Consider the following 27,766-nt stretch of genomic DNA (forward strand, 5'->3'; position numbering starts at 1 on the left):
TTGACACACGTAACTGAGAAAATAATTTATTTAGAAAAAACAACATGGTATGAAATTAGATGCATGTCAGTCGGTGTTGGCAGGAAATGATATGATGCAATATATTAACGTGGAAGCATTTGTGCACAGAAAACTGACCTAAAGTGATAACATATGGCGTAGATCTGCAGGGTTTGTTCTTCCACAGACAGCAGGATACAACATGTTAGAATAAAGATTTCTTACACCAAAAGTGTGCTGAGTTGCTTTTGTCAGTTCCCACTGTGGCACATGCACGGCTGTAAGGCTTCTTGGATACAAAAAAGTTCCTCAGACATCATCATTTCATCTATGGTTCATCGTTAGAGGTTATTAATGTAGACATGTTCACTCCTGATACTAAGCAGAGAGCTTTTCCCTAAATGCCCTTCAGTTAAAATAAATCCACAGCATCTCGGAAGTCTTTCAGTTTGAGTTTTTGTTCAGATTTCTGCTTCAGTTTTTATCAGTCTTTTGCACGTAGACGCTCTAACACTCGATGGTTCTGGATAGCTGCGTTAGTTTGCGCTGGTTGTCGATCACCTTCAGGTTCTGGATGTAGTGCCGGATGTTGCTGGGGCTCCGAAGAGGAAGGGAGTATTCTGAGCCTGGAGGAGGAGGGGAAATCATTTTAGACTTTAAAGAGCTTTAAAGGGTATATCAGTATGTAGTGTCTCTACTTTAAAGAGTCCTCTGCTGCTGATGTTCAGGTGTATATCAGTATGTACTGTCTCTACTTTAAAGAGTCCTCTCCTGCTGATGTTCAGGTGTATATCAGTATGTAGTGTCTCTACTTTAAAGAGTCCTCTCCTGCTGATGTTCAGGTGTATATCAGTATGTAGTGTCTCTACTTTAAAGAGTCCTCTCCTGCTGATGTTCAGGTGTATATCAGTATGTAGTGTCTCTACTTTAAAGAGTCCTCTCCTGCTGATGTTCAGGTGTATATCAGTATGTAGTGTCTCTACTTTAAAGAGTCCTCTCCTGCTGATGTTCAGGTGTATATCATGTTGGTGGATGTAGCTTCTTACATGTAGAAATGCGATTGGAAGGCCCTTCTAGAAACATCCGGTCTGCGAGGCCCCTCTGTGGAGAAGACGGTACTGCAGAGGAGAAATACAGATTATATTTCTTAAATGTCCTGCATGCATCCTTTAGCCAAACACTCCTTTACTTTAACATGCAGTTTCCTGTATTTATATTACATCATTTTTAGTATTGTTGTTGTGTTACAAGTTGGAAATGTAAGATAAGTTAACGTAAAATATTTTGGGTCCAAATTTTGTCTAAAGAACTAGGGCACTTGCACATTATTTTGGGCACTTCCAAATAAACAGTGTGTGAGTGCTTGAGTATGAAATGCCCCTCAATCACAGTTTTTTTTAAGATAGATTTTGCCCATGTTTTTAAACGTTTCTGAAACTGTCTGTCTATTACTTACCGTACGGCTGGCTTCTGCATCCTCGGACAATTTTCACTGTCTTGGCGATCATGCGCTGTGACAATGGGAGGAAAAGGAAACATTTTAAGGTGAATAATATCATGCCAACATTTGTGAGATGTATAATTAATTCAAACGAACCCCCGTTACACAGAATGTTCCAGGCTTACCACTTTCTCAAAGTTGACCAGTTTGTCGACGTAGTTTGGATTTCCCTCATTGATGAACGTCATGTCTGTGCAAAGAGAGGAACAAACATTAATTAAAGGTCTCCTATCATGCTATATTTAGGCATATATTATGGGTCTCAGATATATACAAATATATATAAAACATGTCTATGAAGTGTTTTGCTAAAAATACCAAACAGATCAAGTATTTTAGAAATCCCTCATATCCCTCTGTTTCAGCTGTTAGAGAAACGCTGATTCGGGGTCCTTAGCTTGAAAAAAAATAAGAGAGGAGGCGGAGCTAATGCCTGCTCAGAATTACCCGGCAGATACTCAGCTAAATGCTGCCGTGATTAAACGCCATCATGTTCCAAACCACATCAAGGATTATTGCTGAAACAGTATGAAACTCTTTTTCTCTCTCAGGTTTACCACAAGGTGAGTTCCTTTTTTTATTTCCTGCTTCTTTACACACGCTCTCTCCAGTAGAGGTTAGCTCTGAGTGTTAGCGATGCTTGCTAATGTAAACAAAGACCATATTACGTCCAAAACAGTCGGGCATTGTTTCTGATGGGTCCACATTTTGGCTGATATTCTCATAGTCTTATATACTATGCGTTTGAAAATGAACACACTGCAGACCAACTTGAGGTGAATTTTTCTTCAATGTACGAATTTAAACTTAATTGTATTATTACATTACATTACGTGTCACTTGTTAGACACTTGTTTTATCTGTCATATTGGCAGAAATGTTCATTTCGGTACGATATTTAATAAAAAGCTTTATAGGAAATATAACGGATCCTAAATAAAGGCATGTCGGTATTTCAAAATATGTTTTAAACTGACTCAAATTACGATACTCTCCTATACTTGCAGGGATAGTATTCAACTATTTATCGCTTATTCAAAAGTAGTTTGAGAAAGGTAATTTAAATGAATGTCTTTATTTATGTATAATGTGCCATGACTAAAGGAAAGGGGTGATGTATGTATGTGTATGTGAGCAATAAGGTGTAGATTTGAGTGGACTGTAAACTGAGTCTCCATGTATGTTATATATTTGTGGAATACATAAAAAGTAAGAAAGAAAAAAAAGCAGAACTAAAATCAGCCCAAATACATGATGGATGTCTGTTAGCAACGATTTTTACCAACAACAATGATTGTATATTAAAACTTAATGTGTAATAGCTGTGTAAATTGTATTCAATATTTTAAAAGTTTGAATTATATGTTGGTGATTAAAGATCGTGAATCATCACCTTTGAGCAGCAGCGGCATGAAGGGGATGTACGGAGGACTGAGTTTAGCCACAGCCAGTCTGTAGGCTCGGTGGTTACGAGAGGGATCCTGACAGGAGAATAAACACAGATATTATAACATGTTAGTATTATTAAAGGTCCCCTATTATACTGTTATTCATCAATGTATTATAGGTCTCAGATATATACAGAGCCTGTCTCTGATTGGCTGAAACACCAAACAGATCATTGCAGCATTACCCATAATCCCCTCTGTTTCAGCCCTGTTTCCAAAGTGCTGATTCTCTGTCTGTTACTTTAGATGAAAATAAGGAGCCCCTCCCCACGCCCCTCTGAGAGAGATTTGGTTAAAAAGAACTCAATGGTGCTCTAGGAGGAGATTCAGGTGATAAGGGGGGGGGGGGGGGGGGGGGTTACCTTGGTTGCTGATTGGCTAATGGTTACTCAAGCCAAAACATCGTTATGACATCATAAAGTGGCCAAAATCTAATCAGCTCATTTTCAGACAGGTTTTTATATAAATGGATCAGGACAAAAAGAGAGAGAATCTTTGTTCCTGAAACTTTCAGAATCTCTTTACACAGAGGGGACACATGTTGATGAAGAAGAGACATGAAGAAGAGGGGACACGTGTTGATGTAGAAGAGACATGAAGAAGAGGGGACACATGTTGATGTAGAAGAGATATGAAGAAGAGGGGACACATGTTGATGTAGAAGAGACATGAAGAAGAGGGGACACATGTTGATGTAGAAGAGACATGAAGAAGAGGGGACACGTGTTGATGTAGAAGAGACATGAAGAAGAGGGGACACATGTTGATGTAGAAGAGACATGAAGAAGAGGGGACACATGTTGATGTAGAAGAGACATGAAGAAGAGGGGACACATGTTGATGAAGAAGAGACATGAAGAAGAGGGGACACATGTTGATGTAGAAGAGACATGAAGAAGAGGGGACACATGTTGATGTAGAAGAGACATGAAGAAGAGGGGACACATGTTGATGTAGAAGAGACATGAAGAAGAGGGGACACATGTTGATGTAGAAGAGACATGAAGAAGAGGGGACACATGTTGATGTAGAAGAGACATGAAGAAGAAGGGACACATGTTGATGTAGAAGAGACATGAAGAAGAGGGGACACATGTTGATGTAGAAGAGACATGAAGAAGAGGGGACACATGTTGATGTAGAAGAGACATGAAAAAGTGGATTTTGCATAATTGGTGACCTTTAACCAGAACATTCATAAAGTTGTGACTTACCATCCACCTCTCATAGGCGCAGTAAATCCTTTTTATCTTGCTGGGTATTCTCTGGATTAGACGTTAACAGATGTTAGTTAATGGTGACGCATTATATATAATCATCATTACTCTACAGTCAGTCGTTTCTCACCTCCCAGGTTTTGTAAAGCCGGTGTACTGCACTGTTGCTCAAACCGAACATCACAGCGAAGAATGAATTCAGGTTCTTCTGCTCCTTTAATCTGAGACATAGAGACACATTATTTTTTATATGAGTATAAACAGTTTGATTCAGATGACAAGGGCTGCTCTCTGCAGATTTTAAAGATAATAATATGTGCAAACTGTTATATGAGTTTACTCAGCGCTAGGGGATCTGTGAGCTAAATGCTAACGTTAGCATGCTAATGGTAATGTCAATCATTTTGCATGTTTTTGGACAAAGAAGCAGCATCCAGTTCTGAAAAGTGGAGATAATGCAGACGCACCTTAAACCTGCATTCTCGCTAATGTCCAGCAGAGGGCGATGAGAAATAAGTCAGATTGTATAGAAGTCTATGAGAAAATGTTACTACTTCTCTCTTGATTTGTTACCTCAGTAAACATTCAACTGATGAGTTTATGGTCTCAATCTGTAGTTTAAAGTCTTCTTCAAATCTGCATGATGTTCATTTATTAAATATGGTCCCATTTAGAGTAAAATAGACAATAAAGCAGCACATGTTTTAGGGTAAGGCTACCTGTGATTGACAGGTGTGTCACAGTGTTACCTGTGTCTTTGTCTTAAACTCTTTCATGGTTTGTGCTTCAACTTCATTATAGTTCATTGTAACCGTACAGTCTCCTAAAAAGTCTCAGTTTATCTGCTTTCCCCTCGTGTCGCATCTGGATGCAACAACAAAGATGGGGCGATGGCAAAAATGGCAACCTTAAGACTTTAAAGTCAATGTCTTTGCTCGATTATTACACGAAAACCAATTTTCATAAAGGTTTATTTTATATGTTTTATACAGTTCGCTTTCTAGGGAAGCTACTATCTAACATCAGCTACCAAAAATAATTTTACCGACATCCTTCTTTGTCAGTTTTTACTATGAAACTCCAATCATTGCTGACGTGTTTTTGTAACTACGTCTAACTTACACTGCAGCGATCTTTATGAACTTCTTGAGCAGCACGGCTCTCTTCATCAGGTCCTCACAGAGGCACAGCTCCGTCACCACCCAGTACTGAACCTCGTTGAACCGCCGCACAAAACGCTCCAGGTTAGCCGTGATGGCGCCGTGGAATTTATGGCGGCCGAATATGTAGTAGACAAGCTCCACCTGCAGAGACAGGGAATTACAGTCAGGTGAAAAATAAATCAAAGAGGTTACAATATAGTCATGCAGGAATGAATCTTTAAACCCGGAAATGAGTTAGCATTTAGCACTTCCTGTACCCTGGTCTGGAGGTCAGTGTTTTTTAAAATAACTGATATAATAAGGTCTTAAAGGTAAGGTAAGCTGAAGGCATTTTAAGGTTTTGTTCTACGACATGAAATACCTCAGTAAATACCCCAATGGTGAATTTAAAAATGGTGGTTGCTAACAAGTGTCTAAATGAAATGACTAAACGTCATCACGCCAAACATTAGCCACCTTTAGCTTAGCGGTGGTGTCGTGAAGTCATGTGACCGTGCTGTAGTTCCTTTATAGCCCAACATTAGCCGCCTTTAGCTTAGCGGTGGTGACGTGAAGTCATGTGACCGTGCTGTAGTTCCTTTATAGCCCAACATTAGCCGCCTTTAGCTTAGCGGTGGTGACGTGAAGTCATGTGACCGTACTGTAGTTCCTTTATAGCCCAACATTAGCCGCCTTTAGCTTAGCGGTGGTGACGTGAAGTCATGTGACCGTACTGTAGTTCCTTTATAGCCCAACATTAGCCTCCTTTAGCTTAGCGGTGGTGACGTGAAGTCATGTGACCGTGCTGTAGTTCCTTTATAGCCCAACATTAGCCGCCTTTAGCTTAGCGGTGGTGACGTGAAGTCATGTGACCGTACTGTAGTTCCTTTATAGCCCAACATTAGCCGCCTTTAGCTTAGCGGTGGTGACGTGAAGTCATGTGACCGTACTGTAGTTCCTTTATAGCCCAACATTAGCCGCCTTTAGCTTAGCGGTGGTGACGTGAAGTAATGTGACCGTACTGTAGTTCCTTTATAGCCCAACATTAGCCGCCTTTAGCTTAGCGGTGGTGACGTGAAGTCATGTGACCGTACTGTAGTTCCTTTATAGCCCAACATTAGCCGCCTTTAGCTTAGCGGTGGTGACGTGAAGTAATGTGACCGTACTGTAGTTCCTTTATATCTAACGTTAGCTTTTTACTTCAGAAATCATAAAGTGGTGTTAATATGTGGAGAACTCTAATGAACAAAACGTGTAAGTATCATAAACGTTGTGTAATATTTTCTGATATAATCCAAAATCCAATTGAGGAATGCCATTAGCTTTTTGTGGAAGGAACCAGGGAGATGCTAACCAACAAGAAAACGTCATCCCTGCACCACACTAAAGATGACTTTGTGATTATGAAACATGTGAAGCATGCAGGAAGTGTCGCACCAGATGATCTGATGGCCCAGAGCCAAACAGTGTGACTCATCACTTTGAATTCATCAAGGAGACATGCAGTCCTTTGGAGAAACGAGGAAATATCTGACTGTCGGCTGAGCCTTCATTTGAAGTGTAAACAAGCAGTTTCCTGTGCGTCAGATGTCAAATTGTACATAATCTCTGCTGCTGTTACCTCGTGCATGGCGGTGAACAGCTCCCAGTCGTAGTTGGTGAGTTCAGAGGCGATATCTTTAGATCCCATCTGCTCCAGGACGTCCAGGGTGCCTTGCTCGGGCCCCTGCTGCTCCTTCAGGGGCGTCTGGGAGAAATAAAATAATAATAATAATACGTTTAGTTAGTATAGCATCACAAGAAAGTGCTTCACAAGAAAGAACAAAAGTTTAAATTAAGACCACAGAAACATGATTACAATAACAACATGAGGCAGAAATGTAAGGTTAACATAAAAACAAAACACAGACCACGTAGAGTCCCGAAAGGAACAAACATAAGAACAGAACACATCACACACATCTCAAGTAGAAAAACAAAAGCCAATGTAAAAAGATAGTTCTTCAGTAGTTTTTTAAAAGCTTCTCCAGAGACTGCAGAGCGGATGTCAAAAGAGATGTGAGCGTTCCTTTGATGGCTTTAAGGGCAGGAAACTGAATCAAACCAGCAGTAAGGGAGTAGTGAACTATGTAATTTGGTTCACAGAAGAAAGTCTGCTACTTCCATCGCAGACAAAAAAACACCTGTTTCCACTGCTCCACAGAGGTGGGAAGTAGTGGAGTACAAATACTTTGTTTCTGTACTTAAGTACATTTTTCTGGTATCAGTACTTTACTCCACTACATATTTTTCTGACCACTTTTTTCTTTGACTTCTTACATTTTGAACACAAATACCTGTACTTTCTACTTCTTACATTTTGAACACAAATACCTGTACTTTCTACTTCTTACATGTTGAACTCAAATACCTGTACTTTCTACTTCTTACATTTTGAACTCAAATACCTGTACTTTCTACTTCTTACATTTTGAACACAAATACCTGTACTTTCTACTTCTTACATTTTGAACACAAATACCTGCATGGAAACATTCATTAGCTAACAATGACATTATTGTTCTATTAATATAAAGGGAGGTCAGGTACTCTTTAAAACAGCTGCTAGTTATGGGTACTTTTTACTGAAGTACATTTCAAAGCCCATACTTTGACTTGAGTAAAGAAGTTTAGTCAGTACTTCTACTTTTACCTGAGTATTTTTAAACACGAGTATCTGTACTTCTACTTGAGTAAAGCATGTGTGTACTTTTGCCATCTCTGCTGCTCCATGACCAATACAAATAATTTTTTTAAATGTATGTAGCACTCGAACATGATTGGCTAATTGAAAGCTTATGTATCTGCACAATATCTTTCTCATCTCTCTCACCAGCTGATCCACCTGGCTGCTGCTGCAGATGAACAGCCGCTCGTTGAGTCCCATCGCCGTGAAAACTGCAGACGCATCCAGCTTTAACTGAGCTCTCTCTGTGTAAAACATATACAAAAAACTCATTTCAGGGCAGACATTGGCAATGATATGAAGCTCGGCATGCTTTATTCTAACAATTTTACACGAACGGGCATTACACATTTAAATATCTCTGCACATTTGAAGAAAAATGTAAGATTTGTCTTAAATATCTGAAGGAGAAATGGACGAAAACTCAGTAAACAAATGGAGAAAAATGGATAGAACAAGACTGATACACTAGTTCAACAGTGAAAAAACAAATAATCAGCAAACCAATAAAAAAAAGGTAAAGACAAGACACAATAAAAAAAAACAAGGAAAAGGATCAATCCATGAATAAAAAAAGCTGGAATAAAAAATTATAATAAAATGAGTTAAAACCACAGTTAGTCAAAATATAAATACATGTAAAAAACGATGAATACAAATAATAAAAAATATCAAGAATGTGCACTGTTGCTTCCAGAGAGCGTATTCTTACCTCCCGATGAGTTCATTTTGACGAGGACGTGATCTCCTCCAGGCTGGACGGTTGCTGACATCACTTCCTGTACTGACGCGCTGACAGGAAGCATCAGAGTGAGCGGTCTGTAGTCCGGTTTGTAGATCTCATACAGAACTACAGAAAGAGGAGAGGAGAAACATGTCAGGATGTCATGATCTGATAAATGATGATTTACTATAAACTAACAGTAATTTAGTCATTTTGAAAATAGTGAGTGGTGCAGGAATGTGTCCTAAACCCTGTCTGGATGTTCAATGGTTTGTTCTGTTTTTGAATGTGTTTGTTATCCTGAAATAAGGTCTGTGGTTAACAGAAAATATTTTAACTTTTGTTCTACGACATAACATACGTCAACAAGTGAACTACACTAACAAGTGTCTAAATGAGACGACTAAATATCATCACGCCCAACATTAGCCTCCTTTAGCTTAGCGGTGGTGACGTGAAGTCATGTGACCGTGCTGTAGTTCCTTTATAGCCCAACATTAGCCACCTTTAGCTTAGCAGTGGTGACGTGAAGTCATGTGACCGTGCTGTAGTTCCTTTATAGCCCAACATTAGCCAAGATATAACACTATAAAAGCCTAGGTCTGTTAAATGATCAAAAAACTAAATATAATGATATTTAATCATTTATGTCAATTACGTTTTCATCATAAAAAAATTATAAAATATAGAAAGTCAGATGCAAGCAGAACATGAACATGGATCATCCCTTAAAGATGATAATATCACTATAAAAGGGAAGTGATAAATAACAGTGTTTGAGGTGTTGTTGATGTACACAGTTTTTACTCGCCTTTATCCTGCGCTCTGATTGGCTGTAACCGCCCCACCGGCTCCTCACAGTTTGAGAACCAATCAAACTGCTGATTCTATAAAGAGGGACTCAGAAAATCAGTGACAGTCAAGTGAGAAATTACATTAGCGTGACATTTGAACAGTTTTCTCATTAATGCATATTTCTGATGTTAATTTAAACTCACCCTGCTCAGAGACTGGTATCCATTCTCCAATCTGTGAAGATATCAGAGGAGAAAATAAACACTTTTTGATGACAGGCTGCAATATGCATTACTTTATAATGTCATTTAAATATCAGATTTGATAAAGATAATAGAGATAATTTACACTTTGGTTCTCCTCCTGTCTCTAAATTGATCTTTCAGCATGCTGGTCAGACGATAGTCAGCGGCCACCTCCTTCTTCAACCTCTGTATACAAAAATATTTAAAAAGCAATAACATCATTATCTATTTGTCTCATAAAAAAAAAAAATACAGTACATTTTAAAATGAAATGTTACAGAAGTGATTGCTACATAAAATGGTCAAATTTTAATATGGCTGCAATGAAAAACAATTAGCATGTTTTAAAGTGGATTTTTTCACATTATCATGAAATACAAAGTTATGAAGGTACACATATTTTTTTCAGTTTTAAATAACATTTCACATCAAAATTCAGGATCTCGCCATGTCTCAACCCAAGCATGAAGTAGCATTTACTCAAATCAAATTGTGTAAAAAAGCCAATGCGTTCTCTCTAATGTCCAGCAGGGGGCAATACAAATCAAGTAAGATTGTACAGAAGTTTAGGAGAAGATGTTCCTACTTTTCTCTTGATTAATTACCACAGATTGTATAGAAGTCTATGAGAACATTTGCCTACTTATCTCTTGAGTTAACCCCTTAGCTTAGATTGTATAGAAGTCTACGAGAAAATTATGCTTCTTCTCTCTTGAGTTACTCCCTTAGATTGTTTAGAGATCGACGAGAAAATGAGGGTATTTCTCTCTTGATTTATTAACTCAGATTGTATTTTATCTTACAACTTTGATCCAGTTCCAGATTTCAAATTGAGTCAAAAACCAATAGGTAAACACTGAATACATCCCCTTGTTATTTACATAAAGAAGTACAATTTCTCAGGGTAAAACGTTAAAAAACCCATCTTGTTTTAATAAACTTCCCATAAGGTGATACAGATCACCTCTCAGTATGCTCCTGTACAAATCGTAAATATTCCAATACACAAAATGAATAAATCTCACCTCCAGAGAGTCCATAGCGATGGAGTCTTCTTTCAGCAGGAGTCCGTACAGCGCCACCCACTGGCCGATCAGCTTCACCACCTTCTGCTTGGTGGTGAGGACGTAGTTCGCCTTCTCCTGATCCGAACCCTCGAAGAGCTTTGAGTTATAGGTGCAGGGGTGATTAAGGAGCAAACTGAGAATCAGAAACAATTACGAGACACTGTGTCTTGGACACTGAAGGTAGCATCTGCCTGGTCATATGGGATTTTTGTCGGGCAGGATAATCTCCACATATCAACACCACTTTATGATTTCTGAAGTAAAAAGTTAACGATGGGCTATAAAGGAACCACAGCATGGTCACATGACTTCACGTCGCCACCGCTAAGCTAAAGGAGGCTAATGTTGGGCTATAAAGGAACTACAGTACGGTCACATGACTTCACGTCACCACCGCTAAGCTAAAGGCGGCTAATGTTGGGCTATAAAGGAACTACAGCACGGTCACATGATTTCACGTCACCACCGCTAAGCTAAAGGTGGCTATGTTGGGCTATAAAGGAACTACAGCACGGTCACATGACTTCACGTCACCACCGCTAAGCTAAAGGTGGCTATGTTGGGCTATAAAGGAACTACAGCACGGTCACATGACTTCACGTCACCACCGCTAAGCTAAAGGAGGCTAATGTTGGGCGTGATGACGTTTAGTCGTCTCATTTAGACAATTGTTAGCAGCCACAGTTTTTTTATATTAAAAAAATATATATTTTGATCTGTTTTCGGAGGATATTGGTGCTGTAGAGCGCGGCACAGCTGGCTCGATGGCATGAAGAGTTTGTGTGTGAGCAGGAAGTCGCTGACACAGGGATCTGCAGGGAGACACACAAACAACAACACACAGTTAACTATTAGCTAAACTTATCGGATCATAATGAATCCCTCCGTAAAGATGCCTGCAGGCTCACCTATGGCGTCATTTCCATTCGAGTCCAGCTTCACCGTGTCCAGCAGATGCTCCAGGATCTTCTCTGGAGTTCCTGACATCACTGTGTACCTGCAGAGAGAGAAACAACAGGTTATAGTTCCTAACATTAGTATGTCCTTTGTATTGATCTGCATGCATGCATCGTGCATGGTTTGTGAGTTTAAAATAGTTCAGACACTACAACTAACATAGCTAGAGACAATATGTCATTTTTGTCAGTTTGTCTGTCTCATAACTGTAAGTGTTTGTCAGTAGGCCTATATCTGAAATTGTTTGTAGCCTTTATTTAACCAGGTTAAAAAATCAAATGACTAGGTTAGCTACGTTAGCTAGCTAGCTTACAGCAGATCTGCAGTATCATCAGAAGGAGTCATGTGATCACATTGTTAAAATAAGACCATAAAACATTTTAGGTAAGTTTCCAACAACAGAGACATTTGTTCAGCTTTATCATCCTGAACGTCACCAAGCACTCCGTCCCAGCTGTGTGCGTCACTCTTTAGTGTCCCCTGGTCTCCAGCTGTGTGCGTCACTTTTTAGTGTCCCCTGCTTTCCGTTGTTATTTGAGCTTTTTGCAGCATTTTGTATTTGCAGTGTTTGGTTTATGCACCGCTTTTAGTTAACTTTACGCTTGGATTGTTGATCAAGTTGGTGAATATTTTTCTAAATGATGCATGTGTTGTCAAGTCGTTGAAGATGTCTCTTCATCTTCATGTGTTTTGGCACATTTGTTTCTTTATATCTGCATCGTTTCTGAAGCTGCAGAGCGTTTCTCCAAATGGAAATGTTCTTGGCCGTTGTAGCGTGTTTGCATCTGTCGGCCACCATACTAATGGCATGAGGTCCAATTATGCAACACCGGTGAATAATAGGCTCCTCAGAGAATAACTGCTGATTGTTTGGTGGATGGCTGAAGGTGTGAATGTACGGCAGGTCAACCTTAATTCACTTTAATGTTTGCTAAAACACTTCCACACTGATAAGAAGTTGTTCAGCACGGCGGGGTTAGAGTCCATGTCTTTGAGCTGTCAGATAACAGCTGATTAATAACACCTAAACTACGTACAGTATGACACACAGAGCTGCCCACGCCCACTCTGAGTGTGTGACTGAGTGTAAAGCAGAGGCTGTTATGTCTGTGTGTGTGTGTGTGTGTGTGTGTGTGTGTGTGTGTGTGTGTGTGTGTGTGTGTGTGTGTGTGTGTGTGTGTGTGTGTGTGTGTGTGTGTGTGTGTGTGTGTGTGTGTGTGTGTTTCTCACTTGCTGTTGTTAGCTGCTCCTCCAGTCTCCTCCCCCTCGCTCCTCTCCAGAACCAGCACAGACTTCCCGTGCTCCTCCAGCCGCACCGTGTTCGCCTCCACATCCTGCAGAACAAACATACACATACATGACGAGGCAAAGAATATATCATTCTTAAATATATATATACTATTAGTAGGATTGTTTCAGATTTGTGTGATTCAAACATTTCCAATAACTGCAAAGCATTAAAACTGAAAAAAGTAACATTTATTGAAAAGAGATAGAATTATTTTCAAAGATCATTTCCAAAATAATAACATGTATTTTTTAAGAAAATATAGAAGTTTTTATGAAATTGAAAAAAGGATACAAATATATATATATTCCAAAACAAAAATAATTAAAACATATATATAGATATATATATATATGTATATGGATATTATAACTTTACAATTTCCATTTTCCATTTTCATTTGTGATTTGTTTATTTTATTTTACTATATATATATTTATTTTTTATTCATTTAAATGTATTTACCTCAGACATTCAAAGTGTTATTCACAAACCTTAATATATTAAGATATTTACAGTTTAAATCGAGAGCTGCCTATCAGCTGATCTCACCTTGAGGATGCGTATGAAGTCGTGTTTGTCGACTCGCAGGAAGTGGCAGTTGTCTTCTCTCAGGATGATGGTGGCGGCTCGCGGGGCGTCGTTCAGCAGCGCCAGCTGCCCGAAGTCCTCCCCCTCATGGAGAGTGGTCACTAAACCCTGCAAACACACAGCATTACATTACTGCAGAGGTGGGAAGTAGCGGAGTACAAATACTTTGTTGCTGTACTTAAGTACATGTTTCTGGTATCAGTACTTTACTCCACTACTTATTTTTCTGACGACTTTTACTTTGACTTCTTACATTTTGAACACAAATACCTGTACTTTCTACTTCTTACATGTTGAACACAAATACCTGTACTTTCTACTTCTTACATGTTGAACAAAAATACCTGTACTTTCTACTTCTTACATGTTGAACACAAATACCTGTACTTTCTACTTCTTACATGTTGAACACAAATACCTGTACTTTCTACTTCTTACATGTTGAACACAAATACCTGTACTTTCTACTTCTTACATGTTGAACCCAAATACCTGTACTTTCTACTTCTTACATGTTGAACACAAATACCTGTACTTTCTACTTCTTACATGTTGAACACAAATACCTGTACTTTCTACTTCTTACATGTTGAACACAAATACCTGTACTTTCTACTTCTTACATTTTCCAAACAGGCTGGTTCCTTTAGTTTGAATGTGTGTTTGGTGGCGTGATCATTATTATTTAGAGTCATTGCGTGCCTATTGATTTGAACACGATCCGTGTATCCATCATTTCCTGGTCTTCTCTAAAGAAGAGGGACCAATGAAAACGTTGTCATGTTGCCGTTGTTCAGCATGGAAACATTCATTAGCTAACAATGACATTATTGTTCTATTAATATAAAGGGAGGTCAGGTACTCTTTAAAACAGCTGCTAGTTATGGGTACTTTTTACTGAAGTACATTTCAAAGCCCTCTTTACTTTTACTTGAGTAAAGAAGTTTAGTCAGTACTTCTACTTTCACCAGAGTATTTTTAAACACGAGTATCTGTACTTCTACTTGAGGAAAGGATGTGTGTACTTTTGCCATCTCGATGAAAATCAGTGCAACACAATAAAACAGATAAAATAGTGCAAGTAAATACAAATAAAATATAATAGAAGTAGTGCCATAAGAGTCTATATACAAGTGATAAATAATGTGTAAATTGCAAACAGATGAATGTTATGGATGTTCTAGTTCAGGTGTTTAACAGTCTTATGGCCTGTGGAATGATACTGACATATATTATTATTATTATAAAAGTTATTCTAGCAGCAGGAAATGGATTTACCTTCCCGTGTGTGATCACATTCACTGAGCCCTTCCAGATGATGTACCAAGACGTGCCTTTGTCCCCCTGACTGAACACTACAACACAACAAAAATACATTTACTGCGTGAGAAATGGCATAAAATCACGTTTACAGTGGGCTTTATGATGTGTGCATGACTTTCATAATTAGACGTAAAAGTGAGAGAAACAAACACATGATGAGCTGATTGTTATTGACTATGTTGTGCAATTGAACTACACAATGAATGTGTGTGTGTCTGTGTGTAATCTCAGAGTGTGTGTGTCTGTGTGTAATCTCAGAGTGTGTGTGTCTGTGTGTAATCTCAGAGTGTGTGTGTCTGTGTGTAATCTCAGAGTGTGTGTGTCTGTGTGTAATCTCAGAGTGTGTGTGTGTGTGTGTCTGTGTGTAATCTCAGAGTGTGTGTGTCTGTGTGTAATCTCAGAGTGTGTGTGTCTGTGTGTAATCTCAGAGTGTGTGTGTCTGTGTGCAATCTCAGAGTGTGTGTGTCTGTTTGTAATCTCAGAGTGTGTGTAATCTCAGAGTGTGTGTGTCTGTGTGTAATCTCAGAGTGTGTGTGTCTGTGTGTAATCTCAGAGTGTGTGTATCTTTGTGTAATCTCAGAGTGTGTGTGTCTGTGTGCAATCTCAGAGTGTGTGTGTGTGTCTGTGTGTAATCTTAGAGTGTGTGTGTCTGTGTGTAATCTCAGAGTGTGTGTGTCTGTGTGTCATCTCAGAGTGTGTGTGTATGTGTGCAATCTCAGAGTGTGTGTGTGTGTGTCTGTGTGTAGTCTCAGAGTGTGTGTGTCTGTTTGTAATCTCAGAGTGTGTGTAATCTCAGAGTGTGTGTGTCTGTGTGTAATCTCAGAGTGTGTGTGTCTGTGTGTCATCTCAGAGTGTGTGTGTTTGTGTGCAATCTCAGAGTGTGTGTGTATGTGTGCAATCTCAGAGTGTGTATGTGTGTGTCTGTGTGTAATCTCAGAGTGTGTGTGTCTTTGTGTAATCTCAGAGTGTGTGTGTCTGTGTGTAATCTCAGAGTGTGTGTGTGTCTGTGTGTAATCTCAGAGTGTGTGTGTCTGTGTGTAATCTCAGAGTGTGTGTGTCTGTGTGTAATCTCAGAGTGTGTGTGTGTGTGTGTCTGTGTGTAATCTCAGAGTGTGTGTGTCTGTGTGTAATCTCAGAGTGTGTGTGTCTGTGTGCAATCTCAGAGTGTGTGTGTCTGTTTGTAATCTCAGAGTGTGTGTAATCTCAGAGTGTGTGTGTCTGTGTGTAATCTCAGAGTGTGTGTGTCTGTGTGTAATCTCAGAGTGTGTGTATCTTTGTGTAATCTCAGAGTGTGTGTGTCTGTGTGCAATCTCAGAGTGTGTGTGTGTGTCTGTGTGTAATCTTAGAGTGTGTGTGTCTGTGTGTAATCTCAGAGTGTGTGTGTCTGTGTGTCATCTCAGAGTGTGTGTGTATGTGTGCAATCTCAGAGTGTGTGTGTGTGTGTCTGTGTGTAGTCTCAGAGTGTGTGTGTCTGTTTGTAATCTCAGAGTGTGTGTAATCTCAGAGTGTGTGTGTCTGTGTGTAATCTCAGAGTGTGTGTGTCTGTGTGTCATCTCAGAGTGTGTGTGTCTGTGTGCAATCTCAGAGTGTGTGTGTATGTGTGCAATCTCAGAGTGTGTATGTGTGTGTGTCTGTGTGTAATCTCAGAGTGTGTGTGTCTTTGTGTAATCTCAGAGTGTGTGTGTCTGTGTGTAATCTCAGAGTGTGTGTGTGTCTGTGTGTAATCTCAGAGTGTGTGTGTCTGTGTGTAATCTCAGAGTGTGTGTGTGTCTGTGTGCAATCTCAGAGTGTGTATGTGTGTGTGTCTGTGTGTAATCTCAGAGTGTGTGTGTCTGTGTGTAATCTCAGAGTGTGTGTGTCTGTGTGTAATCTCAGAGTGTGTGTGTGTGTCTGTGTGTAATCTCAGAGTGTGTGTGTGTGTCTGTGTGCAATCTCAGAGTGTGTGTGTCTGTGTGTAATCTCAGAGTGTGTGTGTCTGTGTGCAATCTCAGAGTGTATGTGTGTCTGTGTGTAATCTCAGAGTGTGTGTGTCTGTGTGTAATCTCAGAGTGTGTGTGTCTGTGTGTAATCTCAGAGTGTGTGTGTCTGTGTGCATCTCAGATGTGTGTGTGTGTCTGTGTGTAATCTCAGAGTGTGTGTGTGTGTGTGTATGTCAGAGTGTGTGTCTGTGTGTAATCTCAGAGTGGTGTGTCTGTGTGTAATCTCAGAGTGTGTGTGTGTGTCTGTGTGTAATCTCAGAGTGTTTTAATCTTCAGAGTGTGTGTGTGTGTCTGTGTGTAATCTCAGAGTGTGTGTGTCTGTGTGTAATCTCAGAGTGTGTGTGTGTGTCTGTGTGTAATCTCAGAGTGTGTGTGTCTGTGTGTAATCTCAGAGTGTGTGTGTGTGTGTCTGTGTGTAATCTCAGAGTGTGTGTGTCTGTGTGTAATCTCAGAGTGTGTGTGTCTGTGTGTAATCTCAGAGTGTGTGTGTCTGTGTGCAATCTCAGAGTGTGTGTGTGTCTGTGTGTAATCTCAGAGTGTGTGTGTCTGTGTGTAATCTCAGAGTGTTTTGTCTCTGTGTGTAATCTCAGAGTGTGTGTGTCTGTGTGCAATCTCAGAGTGTGTGTGTCTGTGTGTAATCTCAGAGTGTGTGTGTCTCTGTGTGTAATCTCAGAGTGTGTGTGTCTGTGTGTAATCTCAGAGTGTGTGTGTCTCTGTGTGTAATCTCAGAGTGTGTGTGGTCTATGTGTAATCTCAGAGTGTGTGGGTCCTGTGTGTAATATCAGAGTGTGTGTGTCTGTGTGTAATCTCAGAGGTGTGTGTGTCTAGGTGTGTATCTCTCTGTGTGTAATCTCAGAGTGTGTGTGTCTCTGTGTGTAATCTCAGAGTGTGTGTGTCTATGTGTAATCTCAGAGTGTGTGTGTCTGTGTGTAATATCAGAGTGTGTGTGTCTGTGTGTAATCTCAGAGTGTGTGTGTCTGTGTGTAATCTCAGAGTGTGTGTGTCTGTGTGTAATCTCAGTGTGTGTGTGTTTCTGTGTGTAATCTCAGAGTGTGTGTGTCTGTGTGTAATCTCAGTGTGTGTGTGTCTGTGTGTAATCTCAGAGTGTGTGTGTCTGTGTGTAATCTCAGTGTGTGTGTGTCTGTGTGTAATCTCAGAGTGTGTGTGTCTGTGTGTAATCTCAGTGTGTGTGTGTCTGTGTGTAATCTCAGAGTGTGTGTGTCTGTGTGTGTAATCTCAGAGTGTGTGTGTCTGTGTGTAATCTCAGAGTGTGTGTGTCTGTGTGTAATCTCAGAGTGTGTGTGTGTCTGTGTGTAATTTCAGAGTGTGTGTGTCTGTGTGTAATCTCAGAGTGTGTGTGTCTGTGTGTAATCTCAGAGTGTGTGTGTCTGTGTGTAATCTCAGAGTGTGTGTCTCTATGTGTAATCTCAGAGTGTGTGTGTCTCTGTGTGTAATCTCAGAGTGTGTGTGTCTGTGTGTAATCTCAGAGTGTGTGTGTATGTGTGTAATCTCAGAGTGTGTGTGTCTGTGTGTAATCTCAGAGTGTGTGTGTCTGTGTGCAATCTCAGAGTGTGTGTGTCTGTGTGTAATCTCAGAGTGTTTGTGTCTGTGTGCAATCTCAGAGTGTGTGTGTCTGTGTGTAATCTCAGAGTGTGTGTGTATGTGTGTAATCTCAGAGTGTGTGTGTGTGTCTGTGTGTAATCTCAGAGTGTGTGTGTCTGTGTGTAATCTCAGAGTGTGTGTGTCTGTGTGTAATCTCAGAGTGTGTGTGTCTGTGTGTAATCTCAGAGTGTGTGTGTCTGTGTGTAATCTCAGAGTGTGTGTGTCTGTGTGTAATCTCAGAGTGTGTGTGTCTGTGTGTAATCTCAGAGTGTGTGTGTGTGTCTGTGTGTAATCTCAGAGTGTGTGTGTCTGTGTGTAATCTCAGAGTGTGTGTCTCTGTGTGTAATCTCAGAGTGTGTGTGTCTGTGTGTCATCTCAGAGTGTGTGTGTCTGTGTGTAATCTCAGAGTGTGTGTGTCTGTGTGTCATCTCAGAGTGTGTGTGTCTGTGTGTAATCTCAGAGTGTGTGTGTGTGTCTGTGTGTAATCTCAGAGTGTGTGTGTCTGTGTGTAATCTCAGAGTGTGTGTGTGTCTGTGTGTAATCTCAGAGTGTGTGTGTCTGTGTGTAATCTCAGAGTGTGTGTGTCTGTGTGTAATCTCAGAGTGTGTGTGTGTCTGTGTGTAATCTCAGAGTGTGTGTGTCTGTGTGTAATCTCAGAGTGTGTGTGTCTGTGTGTAATCTCAGAGTGTGTGTGTCTGTGTGTAATCTCAGAGTGTGTGTGTCTCTGTGTGTAATCTCAGAGTGTGTGTGTATGTGTGTAATCTCAGAGTGTGTGTGTCTGTGTGCAATCTCAGAGTGTGTGTGTCTCTGTGTGTAATCTCAGTGTGTGTGTGTCTGTGTGTAATCTCAGAGTGTGTGTGTCTGTGTGTAATCTCAGAGTGTGTGTGTCTATGTGTGTAATCTCAGTGTGTGTGTCTCTGTGTGTAATCTCAGAGTGTGTGTGTATGTGTGTAATCTCAGAGTGTGTGTGTGTGTCTGTGTGTAATCTCAGAGTGTGTGTGTCTCTGTGTGTAATCTCAGAGTGTGTGTGTCTGTGTGTAATCTCAGAGTCACACTCACACACTGTTCCCGCCTTGGCGTGCGACTCAAAGACGAGCACTGCTGCCAGCTCCTTACGCACCTACAAGACAACGAGAGGAGAAATACGATAGGTTAAGATAAAATGTTCTTTATTGATTTCAATTTGGGACATTTTTGCATTGCAGAAGCATAAAAGACAAGGCATTGCACTTTTAAAAGAGTAGAAATAAACAATTCTAAAATGTAAACATTACAAATAGAAATAAAACAGAAGAAGAGAAGAGATGAATTATGCCAGATTTGATCTAATAGCTCATTTCCATCTGCATTTGTTCCTCCTTTAAAGAGACCCTATAAGGGGGGTTAAGGGGGTTTTAGTGCATGTCAATGGTCTGCAAAGGCTAAAATCCCTGTGTTGCCTCCAGAGGGAGTTTCTCTCACACACACTTTTGTACAGATGCATGAAGACAACTGGCCTTTAAAACACATCTAAAATGGAGCTTTTGTATCCAATTAAATTCCCATTTCAAAGGTAATCTCCTGAAACTGCAGTTCAATTGCTGGACTAATAAGCATATAATTGTCTTCAATCATAGGATGTGCAGAGAGAGATGTGACTGACCGAGGTGGAGAGGTGAGCTGCAGCCTTGACGTGCAGCAGCTCCTCGTAGATCACCTCCAGATCCTCCGCACTCCTCTGACTCGGGCTAAAAACAGACAGACATACAGTTTTAGAGGGCCCTTATTATACTGTTTTTCATCAATATATCACAGCTCTCAGATATATACAGAACCTCTCTCTGATTGGCTGAAACACCAAACAGATCATTGCAGCATCCCATAATCCCCTCTGTTTCAGCCCTGTTTCCAAAGTGCTGATTCTCTGTCTGTTGCTTTAGATGAAAATAAGGAGCCCCTCCCCACGCCCCTCTGAGAGAGATTTGGTTAAAAAGAACACAATGGTGCTCTAGGAGGAGATTCAGGTGATAAGGGGGGGGGGGGGGGGGGGGGGGGGGGGGGGGGTTACCTTGGTTGGTGATTGGCTAATGATTACACAAGACAAAACATCATTATGACATCATAAAGTGGCCAAAATCTGATCAGCTCATTTTCAGACAGGTTTTTATATAAATGGATCAGGACAAAAAGAGAGAGAATCTTTGTTCCTGAAACTTTCAGAGTCTCTTTACACAGAGGGGACACATGTTGATGAAGAAGAGACATGAAGAAGAGGGGACACATGTTGATGAAGAAGAGACATGAAGAAGAGGGGACACATGTTGATGTAGAAGAGACATGAAGAAGAGGGGACACATGTTGATGTAGAAGAGACATGAAGAAGAGGGGACACATGTTGATGAAGAAGAGACATGAAGAAGAGGGGACACATGTTGATGTAGAAGAGACATGAAGAAGAGGGGACACATGTTGATGTAGAAGAGACATGAAGGAGAGGGGACACATGTTGATGTAGAAGAGACATGAAGAAGAGGGGACACATGTTGATGTAGAAGAGACATGAAGAAGAGGGGACACATGTTGATGTAGAAGAGACATGAAGAAGAGGGGACACATGTTGATGTAGAAGAGACATGAAGAAGAGGGGACACATGTTGATGTAGAAGAGACATGAAGAAGAGGGGACACATGTTGATGTAGAAGAGACATGAAGAAGAGGGGACACATGTTGATGTAGAAGAGACATGAAGAAGAGGGGACACATGTTGATGTAGAAGAGACATGAAGAAGAGGGGACACATGTTGATGTAGAAGAGACATGAAGAAGAGGGGACACATGTTGATGTAGAAGAGACATCAAGAAGAGGGGACACATGTTGATGTAGAAGAGACATGAAGAAGAGGGGACACATGTTGATGTAGAAGAGACATGAAGAAGAGGGGACACATGTTGATGAAGAAGAGACATGAAGAAGAGGGGACACATGTTGATGTAGAAGAGACATGTTGATGTAGAAGAGACATGAAGAAGAGGGGACACATGTTGATGTAGAAGAGACATGTTGATGTAGAAGAGACATGAAGAAGAGGGGACACATGTTGATGTAGAAGAGACATGAAGAAGAGGGGACACATGTTGATGTAGAAGAGACATGAAGAAGAGGGGACACATGTTGATGTAGAGGAGACATCAGGAAGAGGGGACACATGTTGATGTAGAGGAGACATGAAGAAGAGGGGACACATGTTGATGTAGAAGAGACATGAAGAAGAGGGGACACATGTTGATGTAGAAGAGACATGAAGAAGAGGGGACACATGTTGATGTAGAAGAGACATGAAGAAGAGGGGACACATGTTGATGTAGAAAAGACATGAAGAAGTGGATTTCGCACAATAGGTGACCTTTAATCTTTGTTTAAAGAAGACAAAAACAACGTAACTGGTTCCTTTGAACGTTTGCATGACCCCTTTAAAAGTGTCGTAAATGATCCCAAACCTTCGTGGCCATAAATCAGATTGTGCTTCTATGAAAATGACTTATATTCCACTCGATTCTGATCTAAATCACATTACATTTCATATTTATATCCAATCTAATATTTAATATTCCATTACTCACATACTTATGTATATATAATATCCTGCTTTATATTTTGTCACTGTAAATTTGTAATTCAACATGCATTGCTATTTTATTGCTTGATTGAGATTATTTCTTGTCTTTTAATTTGATTGTACAATGCCACGTCTTTTTATGCTGCTGCAACACAAAAATGTCCCAACTTGGGATCAAAAAGCACTTCTTATCTTATCTCATATAGATCAGTTATCGTGCATTATATTGACGTAGATCTGAAGTGTCTGACCCTTTGCGGAGGATCATGGTGAGCAGAGCGTCGGGGCCGAGCTGAGCGAGCAGAGACACGGCCTCCTGCAGCTCCTCCTCCTCCCTCTCATCGGAGACGTGATGCAGACTGAACTCACACTCCTGGAAACGGTAGAACTGCGTGTCTTTATCCAGGAAGTTCAACTCGTGTTTCACTGGAGGCAGAACACAGAGCAGGGGACACACAAATCATCACATGGTCGTTTGTTTTGAGGTGTTACTTTTGGCCATGGTGTTGTTTCATTCCCTTTGTGTTAATTTGCATATCCTTAAAGTCTCAATCAGACCTTCGGAGGAACAGTGGTTACAGAAATATGAGACTAGTTCAGATTCAGATTAGTTCCGAAAAAAGGAAACACATTTTGACCTTGAGGATAATTAGTTTGACAATGACATGTTGATTTGATCAGAGAATAAATGGATTCTCATATGCATTTATTCAGAGCGATCGCTCCATGTGATGATGGAGTTTGTACGTCCTGATTGAAGCGCTCTCCTGCAGGAAACAGAGTCTCGTAAAGCGGTCAGCGAACACTCGACTGAGCGAGGAGTCGGCAGATTTCAAGATTTCTCAAGTGCAGCCCGAGAGATTAATATCTGAATATATTCCACACACTTCTACAGAGCAGATAATGAGACATGAGTGACCTCTTTCGCACCTCTTTGTAGATGTTTTGCAGTTATTTTTAATCATTTTTTACAACTCTTTGTAGTAATGTTGTGGTCGTTTTGCTTCTCTATGTAGAAACTTAAGTCTCTCTGTGTTCAACATCTCCTCCCAGTAACATTTGGTAGCTTGTAGTTGTTTGTATATCTTTATCTTGTCTTTGGACATCTATTCTTAGTCGTTTGCACCTCCTTGTGCTTGTCTTTGTCTTAAAGGTAGGGTAGGTAAGTTTGAGAAACCGGCTCGAGATACACTTTTTGTTATATTCCATGGAATGCTCTTAACATCCCGATAGCAATGAATATCTGAAGTGCTTTGACAACAAATCCATAAAAAAATGTCATCTGTGGAAGCCGTAGTACTGTAAAAAGCACGACCAATCATTTTAGCCGGCCCGGCTAAAATAACTGGATGGCCTACCTGCCTGTCAGCCTTCCATCGGGGCACAAACTTATCTCGTGCCCTCATTGGTCATGTGCGCGTTCCTGTGTGTTGGAGGAGGGGCTCTGTAAGGAAGTGGCAGATTTTCTCCGGTTGTGTATTTTCAAATGCTAGCGCACTCGAGCTGGTTTCTCCAAAATTATCTACCCCACCTTTTAGTTGAACTATCTTTGTGTTCATTTAGCATTTCTTTTCATCATGTTCCAAACCACATCAAGGATTATTTATGAAACAGTATGGAGCTCAAACGCTTTTTCTCTCTCAGGTTTCCCACAAGGTGAGTTCCTTTTTTTATTTCCTGCTTTTTTACACATACTCTCTCCAGTACAGGTTAGCTCTGAGTGTTAGCAATGCTAATGTAAACAAAGACCATATTACTTCCAAAACAGTCGGGCATTTTTTCTGATAGCAACGTTTCTGATAGGCCCGTGGGTGTAAAGCCCGCCCACATTTCAGATATTACGTCATATCGGACGCAAATCTGGATCAGCTCCGTTGTTCCCCCGTTTTTAGAGATTTGGGTACGGAGGAAAAGAGAGAGGGTTTTGCTTTCTGACACTTTGTGAGTTCCCCGACACACCGGGGACACATGTTTATGTATAAAAGACATCAAAAAGTGCATTTTGCATGATAGGAGACCTTTAATGTCTCACCATGAACGAGGATCCCTTCGTCCAGCAGCACCTGCCACATCCCCACCGCCTGACTCCTGGACGCCAGACATTCATTTTGTTTCATCAGCCAATCGGCGAGCTCCTTACCAGAACAACACTGTCTGTAACGAAATATAACAACATCAACATGAATGTGATTTTATTCTTTATTTCATATGACACCAGCCGTTTGACCTGTATGTTTTGAGGTGATGCTTTCTGTCTCGGATCAGATTTGAGTTCCTCTCCATCAAAACGCTGTACACTGATCTCGCTGCTTTCACGACTCGATCTGAAAGAAACTTCATAAACATGGAGAAAAAAGATTAAACTAGAACAATGTTATGTAAACATTAAAAGGCACAATGTGTCATGTTCTGCCACTAGGGGTCTATGAAGAAATAAAAACAGTGAATAAAGCAGTTTGAGGTTAAACATCGGAGTTTCTCCTTGCACGCTGTTGGGCTGCGGCTAACGTTAGCCTAGCTTGTTTCTCTGATAATTTAACACCCTGCCGCGTAGGAAGATTTTACTGGGGGTTGAATTAAACACAGAAGTCGCCTTATCTCTAAAACAAATTACTCGATGAGTTGAACTCGTAAAACACTGAATAAAGCAGTTTCTTATTCTAAATCTGTGTTTTCCAGGAAGAAACTGGACCGAGGGGCTACTAGCTAAAGGCTAACGTTCTGGCAGCATGTTCAAAATGATATGACGCTATTACAAACCAGACGGTGTCTTATGAAATGCACTGATTAAAATATTTAATAAACTACTAAATATTCAACATATAGGACTGGGCCAGTGACTTTTAGACATTTCAGAGCAGATATTTTAAATACTTGAGCTTTAATATGAGTAATGTTCCCTTTATGTTGTGATGAAACAGAGTGTGTGTGTGTGTGTGTGTGTGTGTGTGTGTGTGTGTGTGTGTGTGTGTGTGTGTGTGTGTGTGTGTGTGTGTACATAAAGAAGCAGGGTAAATATATATCACACAGGAGGTCTTGTTTTCTGAACAGACGGGCTGTGTGTTGGTCGGCAGACAGCAGTTAGAAAAAAAAACAGCAAATGTGTGAGTGAGAACGTTTCTTTGCAAATTCCCCTCGGTGTGAAGACCATGTGTGATGGAGTGTGTGTATGTGTGTGTGTGTGTGTGTGTGTGTGTGTGTGTGTGTGTGTGTGTGTGTGTGTGTGTGTGTGTGTGTGTGTGTGTGAAGCAGGAGGTGAGAATGTGTTTTAAACGTCTCTCCCACACCTCGCTGTTCCCAGCCTCTACAACTCATAACAAACTTTCACTTTCTCACCGCCCCCTCGCTGTATTTCACGTTGAACCCTCTTTTATCCCCCCTCCTCTTTTATCCCCCCTCCTCCTGACACACATCTCAAACCAAAATCTGCAGAAACCTGCGAGCCGCTGATGCAGAAGCGGGGATTATGTAACCAGCTTTGTTTTTGGCAGAAATGCGGCTGTCCTATTTCTTTTCAGTTGGCTCTGCTTCTGTTTGCATCCGATCACACCAGCTCATCATATTTTCTGTGTGAATGATTGACAAACGCAGACATTTGTATTACTCCTCACGTCTCCTGCAGAGTCTTGTGACACCACGAGTCACTCAGATGGTCTGTCAGTTCTTTGGATTTCCCTCCAGGCTCTCCTTTTTGCCCAAAGTGCTTTTCTTTAGATGCATGCATTGAACAGTGAATATTTCCATCTTTAAGGGCAGACACATGTTCCCATGCACTTTGAGGTATTTTGCGTCCATAACATGTCTTCTCTCAGACTAGAGGAAAGAAAAATCCACATTCAAGAGTTTATTTTAGAAAACTTTGTCTGTTTGTGTCTGCAGATTTTTTTCCTTAATTCCATAAAGTTAGTGTCACATAACCCATAAGTTGCATATTTAAAGGTCCCATGTCATGCTTTTCCAGTTATTACCCGTCCCCTTGTGTGTTATGAAGCTTTTTCTGCATGTGAACGGTCTGCAGAGTCAAAAACCCTCAAAGTACACCCTGTAGCGAGTAAAACTCTAACACAGTCTATGCTGCCCCAAAACGCCTCGTTGGAGATTTCTCATGTTCCATTGTTTACTTCCTGGGTACTGTGACGTGTGAATACCCAGAGGCCACACCCTCTGCCAGCCTTTCACGAAACAAAGCTTCACAAACCTTTCAGGATTCATGCCGGATATGTACAGCGTAGGGCACTGAAGAACGATGCTGTTCCTACTTTGTTTGGATCAGCAGGAGATTCGGTATACAACCTGTAAGTATTCATTGTTGTTTGTGTATTTATGATGTTTAAAACAAACAAGGTATCTACCACGACTGTTTAAATGGGTAAACGTTTTTCGGGCTGCTAAGTTGAGATCGTGGAGAAATGCTCTCCGCAGACCCATGCTCACAGCGTTATAAACCTTTTTCTTACTCAATATCAAGCCACACTTATTGTTTTTACTTCGGCTGTGAGTGTTTGTGTGTGCTCAGGATGAGTTTCGCTTGTTCTCGCTGTATCGCCGACTCGGAAGCCTGTCCGCTCCTCGCAGCAGATCGCAGCAACGAGCCTCGCAACTTCCCGACCAATCAGAACCCACTGGGCTCACAGGGAGGGGGGGGCAGGCGCTCCAACAAGCCGTTTAGGACAGAGAGTGAATACACATATTATACAGAGATGCTGTATGAGAAACCAATGTGAGTTTGGAATATTGAACAATATAAATCTATTCTAGTAGACCTCAACAATGGAAATATGATCAGTAGAAATGGCCATGACATGGGACCTTTAAACATGCACTTTCAGAAAACTTGTAATATAAAAAAATACACACTTAAATACTAAAAACATGCCCCTGTCTCTAATATGTCAACAAAATGAAACGTGCATTTTGAACCTGGCTTTATCCAAGGTTCACATTTCTGTTCTGAAAATGTATGCAATGTTAGCACATATTTAAAAAGATAACGCATCATTTGGATATTTAAAACTAGAGGTTATCAACTTATTTTTAAAATACTAAAATTGCACAATAAACCTTTATCTTATCCCCCTCGAGAAGCCGGTGATTATCAGTATGGGTTGATAAATAAAAATCCTTAATATGCATATTTATCTCCCTCCTGTTCCCAGCCCTGAGCGGAGTTTGTGTTTTTCTGTCTCGAGGTCACCGGGTTTCCCAGGGGCCCGTTTTCCCCCAGGAACAAATTCTCAGGCATGTCAACTCCAAAACAGATTTTCTTGATGAGGTCGTTTTCCATTACCTAACCCAGGCTAATAAAAACAATATCAAAAGCCATATTTCACTGAGGCCAGAGGGTAAACAGCAGGGACATTTTATACTCCTGTCACTCACTCCTATCTGTGGACTTTAAGCCCTGCACGTTGCACACATTCATCAATATTCTTTTGGACATTATGCACAAGATTGTTCAGCTTTCTCTATCAGAAATACGCGGATGTTATGTTTTCTGCTCAGTTTGTCTGATTCAAAGATTTAAAAGCGTTATTTTTCATATCCAAAATCACTATAGGGTAGTTT

At 40.6% G+C, this 27,766-nt stretch overlaps 1 protein-coding gene across 2 annotated transcripts in view; it reads right to left on the reverse strand.

The window, feature by feature from the left end:
- Window positions 1-10: 10 nt before the first annotated feature.
- The window catches only part of rapgef3 (Rap guanine nucleotide exchange factor (GEF) 3), a 50,196-nt gene continuing 22,440 nt past the window's right edge, over window positions 11-27,766 (reverse strand). For both annotated transcript variants that reach the window (XM_034132827.1, XM_034132828.1), the window contains 25 exons: window positions 24,429-24,535; window positions 24,234-24,355; window positions 22,453-22,627; window positions 20,247-20,331; window positions 19,664-19,724; window positions 14,979-15,055; window positions 13,662-13,808; window positions 13,052-13,155; window positions 11,773-11,861; window positions 11,598-11,676; window positions 10,823-10,973; window positions 9,901-9,983; window positions 9,756-9,786; window positions 9,569-9,644; window positions 8,746-8,883; window positions 8,181-8,278; window positions 6,930-7,055; window positions 5,289-5,470; window positions 4,297-4,387; window positions 4,164-4,214; window positions 2,895-2,982; window positions 1,627-1,691; window positions 1,457-1,511; window positions 1,047-1,118; window positions 11-626 (listed from right to left, as the gene is read on the reverse strand). In XM_034132827.1, coding sequence (XP_033988718.1) covers window positions 508-626; window positions 1,047-1,118; window positions 1,457-1,511; window positions 1,627-1,691; window positions 2,895-2,982; window positions 4,164-4,214; window positions 4,297-4,387; window positions 5,289-5,470; window positions 6,930-7,055; window positions 8,181-8,278; window positions 8,746-8,883; window positions 9,569-9,644; window positions 9,756-9,786; window positions 9,901-9,983; window positions 10,823-10,973; window positions 11,598-11,676; window positions 11,773-11,861; window positions 13,052-13,155; window positions 13,662-13,808; window positions 14,979-15,055; window positions 19,664-19,724; window positions 20,247-20,331; window positions 22,453-22,627; window positions 24,234-24,355; window positions 24,429-24,535 — 2,472 coding nt within the window. In that variant the 3' untranslated portion in view covers window positions 11-507. The remainder of the gene's footprint in view (window positions 627-1,046; window positions 1,119-1,456; window positions 1,512-1,626; window positions 1,692-2,894; window positions 2,983-4,163; window positions 4,215-4,296; window positions 4,388-5,288; window positions 5,471-6,929; window positions 7,056-8,180; window positions 8,279-8,745; window positions 8,884-9,568; window positions 9,645-9,755; window positions 9,787-9,900; window positions 9,984-10,822; window positions 10,974-11,597; window positions 11,677-11,772; window positions 11,862-13,051; window positions 13,156-13,661; window positions 13,809-14,978; window positions 15,056-19,663; window positions 19,725-20,246; window positions 20,332-22,452; window positions 22,628-24,233; window positions 24,356-24,428; window positions 24,536-27,766) is intronic.

Source organism: Trematomus bernacchii, unplaced genomic scaffold, assembly GCF_902827165.1.
Source record: "Trematomus bernacchii unplaced genomic scaffold, fTreBer1.1, whole genome shotgun sequence".
NCBI classification, from domain to species: domain Eukaryota; kingdom Metazoa; phylum Chordata; class Actinopteri; order Perciformes; family Nototheniidae; genus Trematomus; species Trematomus bernacchii.